We start from the raw sequence: 15,724 nt of genomic DNA on the forward strand, positions 1-15,724 counted from the left end.
GAGGCTTGTTTCATGGATTTGATAGGATTTGCTAAATATATTCCTTTCCCAACCTGCCATTAGATCTCCTAACATATAAGAGAATGCTATCAAATCTAGCATAGGAAAGCAGGGATAATAATAATAATAATAATAATAATAATAATAATAATAATAATAATAATAATAATAACAACAACAACATCTGAAAAACTGATAACAGATAATTGAATGTGTTTATATGTATTAGTAATTTTGTTTTTTTCTTTAAAAACGCTAGAAAATTATGTTATATTAAAATATATAGGGGATTAATTCCACTTTAAAATATTTATTAATTCAGAAAAGAAGGCAACTGCGAAATGACCGTAAATTAACAGTGATAGCTCTATTTAGCCTTGCGTAAATTTGAATTTCTTGGCCATTGTTGGTTTGCTTTTGTTTAACAGCTTGCATATATGGTTCTATTCAGAAAAAGAAAAAGAAGAAAGAAAAAAAGAAGCAAGAGAAATAAAAGTTAGATGTAATGGCTAAGATCCACAATAGCTGACTCATGGAACTGAGTTATTGCTGTACTGAAAGTTTTATATAGCCTCTGTGTCCAAATGTACACTTACTGCTTCTTCAGCCTTGACAGTTGACCTTTCAATGTGTGGGCACACTGCCCCAGGGGCAGCAGCATTGGCAGGGCAGACACGGCAGTATGCTATTTAGTAACCCATCCCTACTGTCTTTATCTCAGATAGCAACCCAAGCTGACACTCATTGTATTGGGTGAATGTAAATGTCACTGTACTTTTTATGTGAAGGCCAATCCACAAACTTTCACATTTCCCCCTTCACATGCTGCTCTGGATGCTCCTGGTTTTAATTTGAAAACAGCCATCCAAATCCCATTGTTATAATCAATATGATTTTCTTGTCTTGGCAATATTTAGGGGTGGTGGTTCTTCTTTTTTTTTTTTTTAAAAAAGGGCAAAACAAACCAATTAGTCAGACTGTTGTAATTTGGTCAACCACCCGGGTACTATCCATATCTACCATTTCAACACATTCTATTTCCTCCCGATTCTCAGGAGTTTTCTTCTCTTTCCTTTTTTTCTTTGATGGTGGCACAAAAGTTAGTATCACAGGTAAAATGGCAAAGCAATGAAAGAATGTGACTAATGCTATCAAAAACAAGCACCTGAACAGTGTACGGGTCAGATTTGAAGGCACAGCTGCGAGAGGAATCAGACCAACAATGTAGCAGAGGTAGCTCTGTAAAATCGCTACCCCGTGCACTTCCAGGGCATTCTTTACCCATTTAGTTCTTGTGAAATCTTTGCCCAGGACAAATGTTGACAAGAGAGGTGCACAGTTGTCAACTGTATAATTAATTCCATAAATTAAGCACAACACAGAAATACAGTCCAGCTCAACTTTCCACAGGGTCATAAAACCTATAACTCCAAATTCGACTGAGGCAACGGTGATTGTGAGCCATACATTGATGAGAGAATCTGCCACCAGGAATGCAGAGAAGAAGAGCAGGAATAAAGCACTGATACAGGAGTTCTGCAAGGGGGCCCCCACATAGGAGGCGTAACGATCCATGTAGACAAAGGATGGGTTGAAAACAATAAATTTCACCTTAGATTTGAGAGAGAGCTTTCGTAAGGTTTCCAGGAGGTGATAGAGTTCTTCTCGTTTGGTATTCATGGTCTTAGCTACCAAGAACATTCGAGAGGCCACCACTTCAACTTCGTTATTGTACTTTTTGGAAAAAATGATATCCTCTGAAAAATGGGCAAACTGGGGAGCTTTCAGAAAGGAGTTCCTCAGCATATCGGTAAAATTCTTCTTAGATAATCCAGTTGATACATTGAGCTTTCTCAGATAATTCAAATAGCTCTCAAACCAAGATATCCTTACAAACCCCTTGGTATACTCTAGCATGTCATCTTGAACGGTCACATTCCAATATTCTATTGATTCATAAATATAAAACCCAATGACAGGACTATAATTGCTGAAGTACTTCTGCTGAGCAGTAGTGTACTCCATGGTTCGTGTTGCACTTGCTACAATGTTACTGAGGTCTGACTCTTCGCTGACCTGCAAGTAGCCCATTAAGGCAAAGGAAATATAAATAAGGTAAAAGAGAACTACAAAAGGCTTGACATAAGTGTTTGTTATCCAGTCAGAGTAATAACGTTTGAGGAAACACACCAAAAGGTGGCTTTCATAACTGTTTGTTTCCTCTGACTCTGCTGTATCCTCGCTAAATTTGGCTGTCAGAAGAAACCTATACCAAGCAGGCTTCTCTTGCAATACCTCTGGTTTTGGTACCTTTCGGCAGAAGATACTATGCTGGTAGTTGTTTTCTATGTAGCCAGTAAACACGAGGCTGGAACCATAAAAGGAGAGTACATAGAGGTAGTTGAAGAAAATTGCAATACAAGAATTGCAGCAGAAGATCCGGGCTGCTTCAATGTTGGTGAAAGGGCTGGCACCAATCCCAAAAGTCACCAGATACATGGCAGTGGTGAGAGAAAAGGAGAGCATGGAGTCTGCGAACACAGCTGCAGTTCTCTCTTTTACATGTTGGTCTTCTCTAGTTTTCCTCCAGGAAGACAACATTTCAAAAGTTCCATATAATCCGTGCCCTAGAATGAAGAAAAGAGCAATTGTAATGCTGTTATACAATGAGAAAGTCAGGTGGCTCGTACAAATGAGGATATAGCTAATTGTGCATTGCATGACCTGGGTAATTTAGGAAGAAATTGTCCTGGTGTAGGCAAATGTTCATATACGTTGACAAGTTATTTTAAAAGATGGAATTACAGTAATTGCTGCTGGTAACTAATCTGTGTCAGAAAACTTGTAGCCAAGAAGAATTATGCGAACAAGTTCAGTTATCCAGTTAAAGCTAAATTATGCATTTTTCATGCCATGGTTTTACTTTGTGAAAAGTAACCAAAGTTAAAGAAACTTCAGTAATATTTTATCAATACTGCAGTTAAACAAAAAACTTAAACATGAAGTCTATGTTATGTGGGATGCAATTAAGATTAATTTGAACCATGGCACAAGTATTTTTTTTTTTTGATAAAACATGCTCAGAAAAAGCCTTTGTGGATACTGTGAAAATGTACAGATGGGTCTTTTCACACAATGGAAATGCTTATTTTTAAAGCAAGAGCATCCTTTTGCCTTAACGTTTGAAAATGGATATGGCATCATATGATTTAGGTAACTATGATATCCTGATATTTATTTTCAAAAATAGATTAAGGTGCTTGATTCAGTCACAACACTGTGAAACACAAAGGCTAGAACTGTTTCTAAAAGTCACAAAAGTAGGTTAGATTGATTATGCATTGAATTCATAATTCTGTGCAAAATTCTATATGCATGGAATCAAGCGGTTGCCTAGCCCAGACAATAATCTAGATGATAGACATGAATGAACTGAAATATTATTATAATTTTGTCATGAATAAAGCTATGGTACAAATATACTGTATATTGACCACTATATTTAAACTTTTAAGGTATAGAAAATTTTAGGTATCTGTTTCACTAGACTAGTTACACGTATATCAGTTTTGATTCTATAAGTAACTAATCAGTACTAAATCCAATTTGTTTTTGTGGCTGAATTCAGTGGGATTAGTGGTGTCATGGCTGATTCTCCACTCAGTCTGGCTCACAATCAGACAACAGAAACAGGGAGGCAGGAGGGAAAGGATTGGAATGCAAGGCTTGAGACAGAACTGAGGAATTCAAGTGAGCCAATGCAGCCCCGGATGGTCTTAACACACCAAGGTCAAACGCTGGAAAAACTCTGAGCTGTTCCAAATGCTCCCAAAACAAAATGAATACAATTGATTGGTGGACAGTGAACCATGGGGAGACCCAGGGGAAAAAGGGGATTTTACCTAGGGTGGTTTTCACAAGAAAACTTTAAAACTGGCTTTGCTACTTCTGTGCCTATGTGGAATTATCAGTAAAGTTATACTCTTATTAAAATAATGTCCCGGGAGTTTCTTTTGCTGCATTTATCAAGGGGACGGTTGACAGGTGGTGATGGGGATCCAGTCTAAATAACTGATTTAGCATCATAGCAAAAATTAGAGTTTTATTTCCCTATAAAATTTTGGCTCTTAAGGATACCCAATATACAGTTATTTTAACAATGGAAGACATACACCTATGTACCATATGTGCAGCTCTGGCTTTGAAATGGAGCTAAGCGCCAACCCCTATAGTCGGGTATGAGCCTGGTCATTTCCTACACATGCCCTTTTTATGAAGCACTACTTCTGCAGAATATTATGTCATCTTTGTAAATCAGTTTTCAGTTTTCCAGAGTCCTCCAAAACTACCACTATTCTATTTACCTAGCTACTGTAATTATACTACGCTTTGAATAGGATAGAGGATCGGGATAAGCCCTCGCTTGTTCTCAGACATCAAAAGAGCCTTGGTGGAGCAGTGGGCTGATGCCTCCTTAAGTAACACCAGCTGCCTGCAATTAGTGCAGGTTCGCATCCCACCAGGCTCAAGGTTGACTCAGCCTTCCATCCTTCCGAGGTAGGTAAAATGAGGACCCAGATTGTTGGGGGCAATAAGCTGACTTTGTAATAATGCCACTTGGGGTGTGTGTGAAAGCCCTAATAAGCAGGCATATACATAGAATGAAGGCTACTGCTAAGCTTGTAAGCCGCCCTGAGTCTTCGGAGAAGGGCGGGATATAAATGTAATAAAAATTAAAAAAATTAAAATTAATTAAATTAAAAATGATTTTTCCCTCAGAAACAGCTGGACAGACTTTAATCACTTGACTATTGCTGAGAAATCCGAGTGTTAATGCCAACAAATTTCAAATCTGGGACAAGCAAGGTCAATGGGGAAGCCAATTCACTTAACAACCATGTTACTAACTTAACAACATCAACTTAACAAGTGATTCATTTAACAACTATGGCAAGAAATGTCATAAAATAGGACAAAATTCACTTAAAAACTTTCTTACTTAGCAATGGAAATTTTGGGCTCAGTTGTGGTTGTAAGTTGAGGACTACCTGTACTTGTAGCTTACCTTCACTGATACAGGTCCGTGCATCAGGGGAACTCTGTTGATTATAGTGTAACCTACAGACTGTCACACAAGGTCCTTCCGAGGTAGGTAAAATGAGGACCCAGATTGTTGGGGGCAATAAGCTGACTTTGTAATAATGCTGCTTGGGGCCCCCCCGAAAGCCCTAATAAGCAGGCATATACATAGAATGAAGGCTATTGCTAAGCACATTGGTTTGTGCTTAAATTGTAAGCCGCCCTGAGTCTTCGGAAAAGGGCGGGATATAAATGGGATTAAAATAAAATAAAAAAAATAAAAAAATACTCAGCATCTCTTCACCCACTATTTTCTGATTGAGTCTTGGACTGTGTTTGTTTAGTTTGAGGGAATATTTATAGAAGATTACGCTGAATGTTTTTCATTTATATAATTTTATGTAATTGCACTGCTTTCTGTTTTGATATTTGCATTTAGCACTGAACTTTGCAGTATTTTTTTCTTGATATAGCCAGTACAGAGGTTTGAGTAAATGAATCAAAATGTTACAAATTGGATCAAATGCTTATATATTCATTGCAAAATAAAACCTACCTGGAACAGACAGAACACTCTACTTCAAAGGTTTAATCAATATACTTTGTTTTCATGCAGTGCAATCCTATAAGTGTTTATTTAAATTACTGTTATATTATACCACCAAAACCAATCTTTGAAAGCTAAACTTATTCAGAAAATCAGAACATTTCTTTTGGGTTGTTGCCCATTTAAACACACATTTCTGCATTTGCTTTGCTAAAAGCTTCAGAATGTTATCTCTGCAATCATGACGGGCTAAAATTTTCCTCTAAAAATGATCGAGAGAGATTGTTGCAGGGATTCTAATCAATACTTCCTGCAAGCCATTTCTCTTGTCCTAACATTGTTATACTTACTATTTTTGCCAGGTTTTTAGAGCTGAACTGATTAATCACAGCCTCCTAATTAATGGCACTCTGGTACAGATAGCCTGTTTTAGATGCTTGGGTACTTAAAGCCATTCCTGTGGTAAACAAGAATCAGTACAGAGGTTCTGCTTTGATGACATTTATTGCAGATAACAGGACATTACTACAGTATTCATGCATTCTTGGAATGGGCTACTGAAAATAAGATTGAACACTGTTGCCATTAATGTTGGGGTTTGTGTGCTACTGTAATGAATTCAAGATCAATGCCTGAAGAAAGTGGGCTTTCTCAGATAGGTCTGTTTTCATAGAATTAATCTGGAATGATGGCAAAAGGTTACAAATATCTTTCTGGGTTCATGCTGAATGCCCATTCTTCCTGGGATGCCATCTAGGGCACACATTGATAAATTAGTTGGCTTCTGACTGATACGTTCAGTTTATTTCTAGAGGGCTTGATTGAGCTAATGAGATGCAAGTACTGAGTCTGCCAATATTATAAGCCTTTAGGTAAAAATATTTCTAAACAGAATACCAATTCCATATTAAAAGGTAGGATACTTTAATTTTATCTTCCCACATGTGCCACTTTAAAAATAAATTAAAAAGCCATTTATGTAAAGAACACCCCAAATGTCAATTTAATTCCCAAATATTGTATCTAAAAACTTTTATAATGGTTTACCTGTAGCAGGTATTTTAATGGCACTGAAAAAAGTGACTTATGACCATTTTTCACATTCATAATTGCTGCAGCATCACCATGGTCACATGCTTGGTTGTAGGAATACAAGACAGGACTTAATATTGTTCCACAAACTAAACCCTTATAAAGAGTTCCCGGTTCAACCCCCTCCCCCTTAACCCCATTTGGTCAGTCCCCCATCATTTACCTCATATCATCCCTCTCGTGGGAAAAAGGAACTTAGGACCTTTTATGTTTATTGCTCTCTTCCGTAACACAAGCCAGATGTTTCTACCCTAACCCCCCCTTTTGTTTCCCCAGTTCAAAAGGCTTCTCTTTTCCTTTGAAATGCCTAATACAGGCTCAATACACATCCGTTCCCTCCTCCTTGGGAGATGGCAGGATCCATGGAATAATGTTTTAAACATACATTTATGAATATGATATAAATGGATTCTGACAAGGGAACTAAAATAATTTATTTATTAAAGAACTTCCATTTCTCTTATCACTCATGCAAGAATATATTTACACATACACGTACATGCATGGGAGACAGCCAATTTTAAAACAGAAGGAAATGGATCTCAAAAAAAAAAGATGGCAAACCATCTCCCTTTCAGGAGGTTATCTTATAGTTACAGCAATTTCACCTCCTCAAAGGTCATCTGGAAGAGCAAAGAAACAGGAAGAAGGCAAAGGTCCTTCCATCATCCTTCCTTATAATCACCCGCTAAGTGCAGAATAAGATCTCTAACTGTATTTCTGAGCATTTTGGATGCAATGGGACATCATTTGCAATCCTATCATACAAAACTAGAATAGATGTGTACAGAATATTTGGCATCTATTTGTGGTCAGATGTCTGCTGTTCATCTTTGTTCTCCAAATTGTTTTACGGTTGCTTCCGCTGGGTAGGTCATGACTGTCAATTTGATAACTAGCACAGTGCCCCCATTAAAACTAATTGGGAACAGTTAAACTCCCCAGGCATAAAAACTATCAAAAAAGTACAGCCACTGACTGACATCCTATTGTTAATTGTGTTTTAAATAGTTATGGTCTATTCTCAACAGGGAAAATAATTAAGCTCACTTTCACTGCCTCCATAAAGACAAAATGACCTTTTTAAAAAAAGAAAAGGAGGCAAAAATAAAAATAAAACAGATTGCTTGCCAGTGTAGAAACCTACACATTTTATAGTTCCTCTAAATACTGTAGACAAAGTTGTCTTAAACTTTGGTATCATACTCAAAGATGCAATTTTTTATTCAGCCAACTGTTCTAAAATCAAATCCTAGCTATTTTATGCAATGACAGCCCAGCAATAAGAACTAATTCTGAAGTATTTAGGATTCTTTTACTAATTTGACAGAACGTAGGGGCAGTACAGTAGCATTCAGTGCCCACCAATTGTTGTTGTTGTTGTTTTATACTGGGTTTTACCAGTATAAACTATTGGATTTTCATTTTACTCATTTTTCTTTATAAAAAAGAACCTTCCTTTTACTATGTCTCTGTCTTTGACAATCAGGTTATATCACCTCTCTTGGGGAATAATACAGCGATATGTTGAACTGGCCCATAATCCTGAGAAACATATGTCACAGCTTTTCATTTCCTCACCTGCAAGAAATCATGTTGGAATCAAGCTTAGAAGAGATTTTTCACATTGAACATGAAAAAAATTAAACTTGTTTTTCTCAGCACCTCAAAAAGAGGCTGATCTATCTTTGCTTCTGTAGTAGCTAATGGGAGAGAATGGATTTGGGATCAGAGAAATGGAATTAATGCTACCTTTGATTCCCTGGACTAAAGCAGAGTTCTATGATTCCTTCTTTAGCTAAGACTGTGGGATACAGTTGGGCTCAGACACAATATTATATGCTTTTGTGTGTGCTACATTATTCATATCTAGCTGGTGTACCTCATATAGCATTTTTTCAAATATCACTGGAAACTACTGATTCAGTATGTTGTAAATATTTCCTTCATAAAACCCTTCTGCAGTGCCTCAGTTCTTATAAGAATATATAAAATGACCTGTCTGAAAAAGATAGCACTAGAGAAGTAGAAATATGATATTAATGGGATGGGATGGACATTTTGTGATGAGCATGTACTAATCAAAAAAATAAGAGAAGAGGAATCAGCAGCTTTGGATAAAAATCTTGGAAATCTGACACATTTGGTTTCCTTGTGGGTCTTGTCTTCAATGACATCTTTCTTTCTCAGCCATCAATAATTTAGGCCTAACCAATACAAAAGAGAACAAATAGCATTACTGAGACATTTAGGGATTTTTTTAAGGAATGTCTTTCATACAGGTATGGGGAGGGGGGAGGAAAAGTATCTAAAGATTTGAAATCTTTTTGAATAAGAACATGATTTAGCCCTAAGGCTGCAGTAAAACATAACCGAAGGGTTTCAGAGACCAGTCCAATTTTACATTTTTAATAAACATGCAGTCTACTATAGGATGCCCAGCTCCATATAGCTGACTACATCAAACACAGCTATTTTCCTGAACTTATTCATGAATGTGGAGGCTGTGTTGTAAAGCAATTAATTTATAGTGGACATTCTTAAATATTGTCTTCTAAAAGCTTTTATATGCAAACAATATTTGTTTATAAGAGTTGGAACTGGAGTTAAAGAAGCTAAAAAACGTTCACAAAGCCAGATAATTGTTTCAGAAGTAATCCTAAAGGTACCAAACTCTCAGTGTAGGTTTGTTTTCAATGGTGAGATGTACATATTTCTAGAGTGACAGTTCTTCCCAGACAAATGTAAATTCTGCAGAACATTATTTTTCCATGAATCAAAATCAAAATATATTTTCCTACGATTGTGTTAGAAACTAATTGACAATTGCAACCCCAAAGAGTTTGATATTGTTTAAATTGTCTGTTTTGAATATGTAGATGACTCTAATAAGATTCAATAACTGAGGATGAATTTCCTCTTGCTGAACTGTATCCTCATTTATAGATAGATTAATATTCAGTTGCAACGTATCTGTATCTATCAGAAAGCGTGACCTGGACTAAAATATGGTAGAATTGGTTCTCTATCAGGGTTGCAAATGTGTTAATACGATAGAAGACATGCTTTGTAATGCATAGGAGCATGAAAACTGTATGATAATGGAAATAGGTGGAGATGCTTTAATGAGTCACAAACTATTGTAGTATTTGCACTCCCATACATTGTTAAATGTTAAATTTAATTGATTACTTTTTTTGTACACTATTTTTTTGTTGTTGTTTGGGTTGAATGTATGCTTTTGTTTTGTTTCATTTTGCTTGTTTTATTGTTTTGTATTTTATTCTCTATTATAAAACAATAAATATATAAAAAAGAACATGCACCACATCTGTTACCACTTTTATTCTACTCAAACTTACTTGTTTTAAGATGTTAGTAACTTGAGCAATGTAATTGTTCAATTTTTCCTACTTTCATCACTGTCTCCCAACTGAGAATTTCAGGAAGCTAATGTGAGGTTCATGTTTACATATTTTCTTTATAAACATATCACTTATTCAACTTAGGTAGTTTACATATGCATAGAAACTGCCATCCTATTTATTGTGACTTTTTTTGTATTGATGATTTATCTCCATAAAATCTCTAGGGAGTGGAATGGTAGACTACGGTATGCCTTTTGACCTTATTTACTTCCGCTCAATTTTGCTTTCACAGATATAACTTATTCTGTTAAGAACTGTCCTAGTTTGGCTATATAACGGGATAATTTTATGATTAGGAGTATATTTTTCTGTTCACATTGTGTAATTATTCCTGTTATCTGAAAATGTTGCTAACGTCTGTTTTATTGTCTTTGCCCATCAAAACTTTTTTTAAAAGTAAACTACAACATCTAAATTTCATCTTTTTTCCTGGAAAGAAATATTATTTTATTGATTCTGGATAGCTGCAAATATAGCCCTTGCTCATCTAGAAATATGATTACATAGCATTGGCCCCAATAAAGCTTTGGGGAAACAATAGTGTTTTTCGGTTCATTACGAAAATTATGAGTTTTGCATTTAGTACTCATACATCTGCTAAATATTTTGCATTTTTATTATGTGATAGCTAATGCCACTGACGAGTGTTTGTCAAGGAGTTTTATTAAAAGCTTCTTGAAAGTTATTCCCAAGGCCATCCACACATTCCCTTTAAATCATAGAATCCTGAAAAAACTGAGGATCCTTTTAATATATTATTTTGATAAATACTGGAGAACTTTCAAAGTATCAGATGAACACCACACAGTATTCCCCCCGCCATATTTTGGAATGAAAGAATCCTGGGAACTATAGTCATTTTTATATCCTGATAGGAAATACTTTAGACCAGTTCCTAAGTAACTGAATTGTAAGCACTTCGAAACAGTGTGATAGTTACCAGAAAAAGACAGCACAGATCTGTCAAGAACAAGTCTTGCCAGTTTAAATTTGCTTCTTTGTTTTATTTGGTTCTTAATAGATTGTGGCAATACTATAAATGTAATATATTTTGATTTAACCAAATCATTTAATAACATACTTCATATTCTGATCAACAAATATGTGGTTGATGAATAAAAATCAAGTGGATATATAGTTGGCTTGAAAATGGTATTCTCCAAATGCTCATCAATCACTTACAAAATTACAATGAAGTATCAAGTGGGATGCCATTGGATATTGTATTATTTCTATGAGCACTGTATCTCAGGTATTTTTTCAGGCTTCCATACAACATTGAAAAAAAGCTATTACTGCTTTTAAAAGTTGTATTAAAATTAGATTGATTTAATGATTTGATTCATTGTGGCATCAACATTTTTAAGCTGATGCTTCAAAATATTTTGAAGAATGTACAACTCCTAGTAAATATGATATACAAATATAACAATAAATTATACTGCAGTGATGGAAGCAATTCAGGTGCTTCAAATATATTCAAATTCAAATATATTTTGTAGCTGTCCTACATTTTACTTCTAACCTAATCACAAACCAGTGTTCAACATATTTTTACTACTATTTCTGGCTTCTGATAATGTTCTTGAATAAACTGCTGTACACAAAGGTCACTCTGGCATGAAGTCTGTGCTAGCTCAAGTGCTGGAAGGTCCAGATGTCTATAGGTAGGCAAACAGTCATGGAACTTCATTAGAGCTGTTTGTGTAGCTAACTTGCCAATGTAATACAAGGGTGTTCTGCAGCAGCAGCTCATTTTAGGATCTTTGTCTTTTGTTGTATGCTATATTTTTGAATATTTTTAGATAGCTACTTTGTTCCCTGAGGTTTGGGAAGAAGGAAGATTAGAAATGTAAATACATTTTAGTTAGCTAACATACTTATCCTGCATGATTCCCGATAGTCTTACTTGTATTGAATTAATTTACAACAGAAATAAGATTTTAATTGACTGAGGGCTTAGCCAGACTCTTCTCCAAATGCAACCTGTACCAAAGATCTTTAATTTATTTATTTGCCTGAAGTTTCTCTGCATGTCTTTCCTAGAGTTATAGCTGTGGGCATTTGTGGGAAGGACAAGCAGACAATGTCAACTTGCAAATGTGACATAATTATGTCAGGAAATAAGTATGGAATGGTAGCATTAGCTTGATGATATCACTACATATGAAACATCATTTTGGTATTAATTGCAGTTTGTTGTGGACACTTGCTAGTATATCTAATCCTTGGAGTATAACTTCCTAGTATCTGAGAATTATTATCTAGTTCTGAAAGATGTGTCTAATTCTAATTCTTTTCATAACATTGTAAAATTTGATTCTGATATTACTGTTTCTTTAAACTTTCAATAAATCAGAGGCAGAACTAGTTAAGGGAACTACCTAAGTAAGTTACCATAAGTAAGATTCCTGGCATTTTTAGATCCCACTGTGGTAAACCTGAAAAAATAATGTTTTTCGTACAATCAAGTCAATTATTTCTATTCGTACAGAAATACTTGGTCTTAGCTAAATGGCTTAGAAGCAGACTATTCAGAATTAAGTGTGAGATGAAGTATGGCTGAATTATAATAGTGCAAACATTTACTTCAATCCTCATTTATTTCCCATTCCCATTACAATAGTTCAGCTTTTTAAAAAATACTATTTGTTGGCATCTTCAATTATTCCAAAATTTTCAAACTTTCAGTTAATCAGTAAAACATGGAAAAATGGCAAAAATATGCAGATCATATCTGTTCAGAAGACTGAAGTATATAATGCCTCACAAGGAAATTATCCATTGTTGGATAGAGCAAACCAGAGCAGTAAGATAAAGTAAATCAGAACGGAGGATGAAAGACAGTATTTGGATTTCATCACTGTAAATTGGAAGTAATGATTTACAAGCTTCCTTTCAACCTTTACATTTTATGATCTTTTCCTTGTGACATATAGTACTGTGAATATTGGGGGCATGTCTTGAGTATAGATAACTAAAGGAAAATAAAATACCATGCTTGAAAGGAAAGAAAATCAAAAAGGAGATGAATCGTTAATTTATTTTTGAAACCATTACAATGGGATTTTTAATATTTGTAAAGCTTCACTGGTTTAATTAAAATGTGTGGACAAGAAAAAGCACGGAGCTCTGTTTTACCTGCATATCTTGAAATTTTATTTTTACATGTTGAAGTAAACTTGGATTCTACTGTCAGAAAGTATGTCTTAATATCAGGGAGGAAGGCTACTGCAAAGGAAAACCATGAGAGTTAAAAGACTTGAGGAAAGTGTGAAGGCACAGAGACTATAATATTGTGAAGAAGGGCAATAAGAAAGACTCTAGTCTTGCATTTTGATTTAGATGGCACAGCTAATAGGAATAGTATTTATATCCTTAATATATGCATAATATTTATTTCTGCACTTCAAAAATGATTTGGAGGGCTGTAGATGTAGCATCTTGCAATGAAGAAAATAGCCCAGCAATGTTTTAAATCTCACCAAGAATGCCCTCTGTGCCCCTAGCTGAAAGGTAAGCAGGCTTAATCTCCCTAAGGGTGACCGGTGATATCAACAAGCAAACAGATAGGAGAAAAATATTGATTGTGTACGAAGAAATGTCAAGAAAGTATCAGAAAGAAGGAACAGAGTTCAGGATGGGAAAAAAAGAAGATTGTTATAACTTGCAGACAAATAGATTACTGCTCAGAAAATGGGGTAAGGGAAAGCGAGAATGGTATCAGCCTTACCAAAGATTGGGGGACATGATAAGGAAGGCTAAGAACAAGAGAATTATATGAGAAAATATGATAAGGCATAGAAAACATGAAGTACAGAAGAAAAGAAAACCCAGAATCCTGGTTGAAGATAATGAGAGTTTGGGGCAGGGTTGGGCGGGGGCGAGAAGGCTAGAAAGATTCCAGCAGAAACTAAGAACAAAGATCAATGAAACCGAAAGAAAAACTGGGAGAAGACGCTCACAAAAAAAGGAGGACCAGGAGGACCCTAAGACAATAACAGAAACATGTATGAGTTAAAAATGGCAGAAAAACAAACAGAAAAAGAAATGAAATGCACAATACCATATTTATATAGGAGGATGAGGTTCTCTCCCTCAGTAAAATGTTGGGCTTGTGATAAGACTCTTCAGAAAAAAGAAACAGGCCAAAGGGGATAGTGATGAAGGTGTCAGTGCTTTGCTGCTGAAAAGCATGAACGCCTAGTTTAGCTTAAAGGTAACCGATGCTTGAAGTTTATTTGCCCAATGAATTTTAACCCTTCTGGTAAGAAGACTTTTCTTTCTTCACCAGTTAAATCTTCTCTTTACCTCACTTCCATTTAAGTTTGTTTCCTTGAGGAAGAAGAAATTTTGCCTCCCATGCAAGAAGCTCCCTCCATTGTGACTGGATGGTGGGAGGATTCTTCTTCTTCCTCAAGGGAAAACAATCCAGTTCCCTTTTGTAAAAGCACTTTTGAGACAACTATGACCATAGACATTTCCCTTTTTTGTTTGCCTATTCATTTATCCATTCTTTTTACCCAAACCTAATGTTGGTTTTTTCCCCCCTTTGTTTTTGCAGGTTATGTTGCAAGAATGAAGGGAAATATTTATAAGCACTGTTCTATTTCTGCGTGCGGATGATTTTTTTTCAGTTCCTTCCATTCCATTTGCAATTGGAATACAGTGAATTGGCTCAGATTTCATTACCATATTTTTCTGTGTATAAGACGCTATTTTTTCCTTCAAACACCCTGTTCAAAAATCAGGTGTGTCTTATACAAGTGCAGTGTCTTATACATGAAAAAATAATGGTAACCTCTGCAGCTCAGGGCATGCCTGTGTGAGTTCTTTACATGCCGCTGCCATGCCACCTGGTGCAGGAGGATACCGCTGGACCGAGATGCCGCCAGGTGCCAGAGGATCATGCTGCCCCAAGGATGTTGCAGGTCCCACTGAAGCTGCCTTCTATGACCCGTTTTTCACTGGCGCAGCTCGGACTAAAGCTGCAAGAGGCCCCAGGAAGCCGCCTCAGTAGTGATTGATGGCCGAGGGGTGGGTGGGACTAAGTGCACAGAGCGCCATCTGATTAGAGGAAGTTGCCTCCCTTGTATGATGGTACTGATAAGTACCAGTAATTGGGGGGGGTCTTATATAAGGGTGTGTCTTATAAATGGAAAAATACGGTATGTTGGTCGATCAGTCCAGTCCTATTGAGTCCAAGTAGCCAAAGCCAGCAAGATTTGAGACAATAAAAAAACCCCTTCCTACTCTGGTTGTTTGGATTCCTCTTCATTGACAAGGTCAGAGATTAATACTGAGACATAATGAACAATCATCATGTCAAACAAATTCATTGATAAAACTTCACTGTAGTAAAGTACGTACATTGTATGAGAACAAGAATAATTTCTTGTGAAAATAAAATAAGTGGAATTTCAAACTTTTTTTTTTGAAAGTTTGGGATTGTTTTCCTTAAGGAGTCTAACTAACTGTAGGTGTTCATGCATGAATGCTGATGAAATGAGTTCTTTGTTTACAAGCACTGAAGCATAATTTTCTCATAAATTTTCTAATGTAGATGACAAACAAAGAT

General features: G+C 35.9%; 1 protein-coding gene across 1 annotated transcript in view; it reads right to left on the reverse strand.

Annotated features, from left to right (window-relative positions):
* Positions 1-817: 817 nt before the first annotated feature.
* The window catches only part of PTCHD1 (patched domain containing 1), a 53,263-nt gene continuing 38,356 nt past the window's right edge, over positions 818-15,724 (reverse strand). The window contains exon 3 of the mRNA XM_081328066.1: positions 818-2,627. Within this exon, the coding sequence (XP_081184192.1) occupies positions 973-2,627 (1,655 nt within the window). The 3' untranslated portion in view covers positions 818-972. The remainder of the gene's footprint in view (positions 2,628-15,724) is intronic.

This window comes from Vipera berus, assembly GCF_964194415.1.
Source record: "Vipera berus genome assembly, chromosome: 4".
Taxonomy (NCBI): Eukaryota; Metazoa; Chordata; class Lepidosauria; order Squamata; family Viperidae; genus Vipera; species Vipera berus.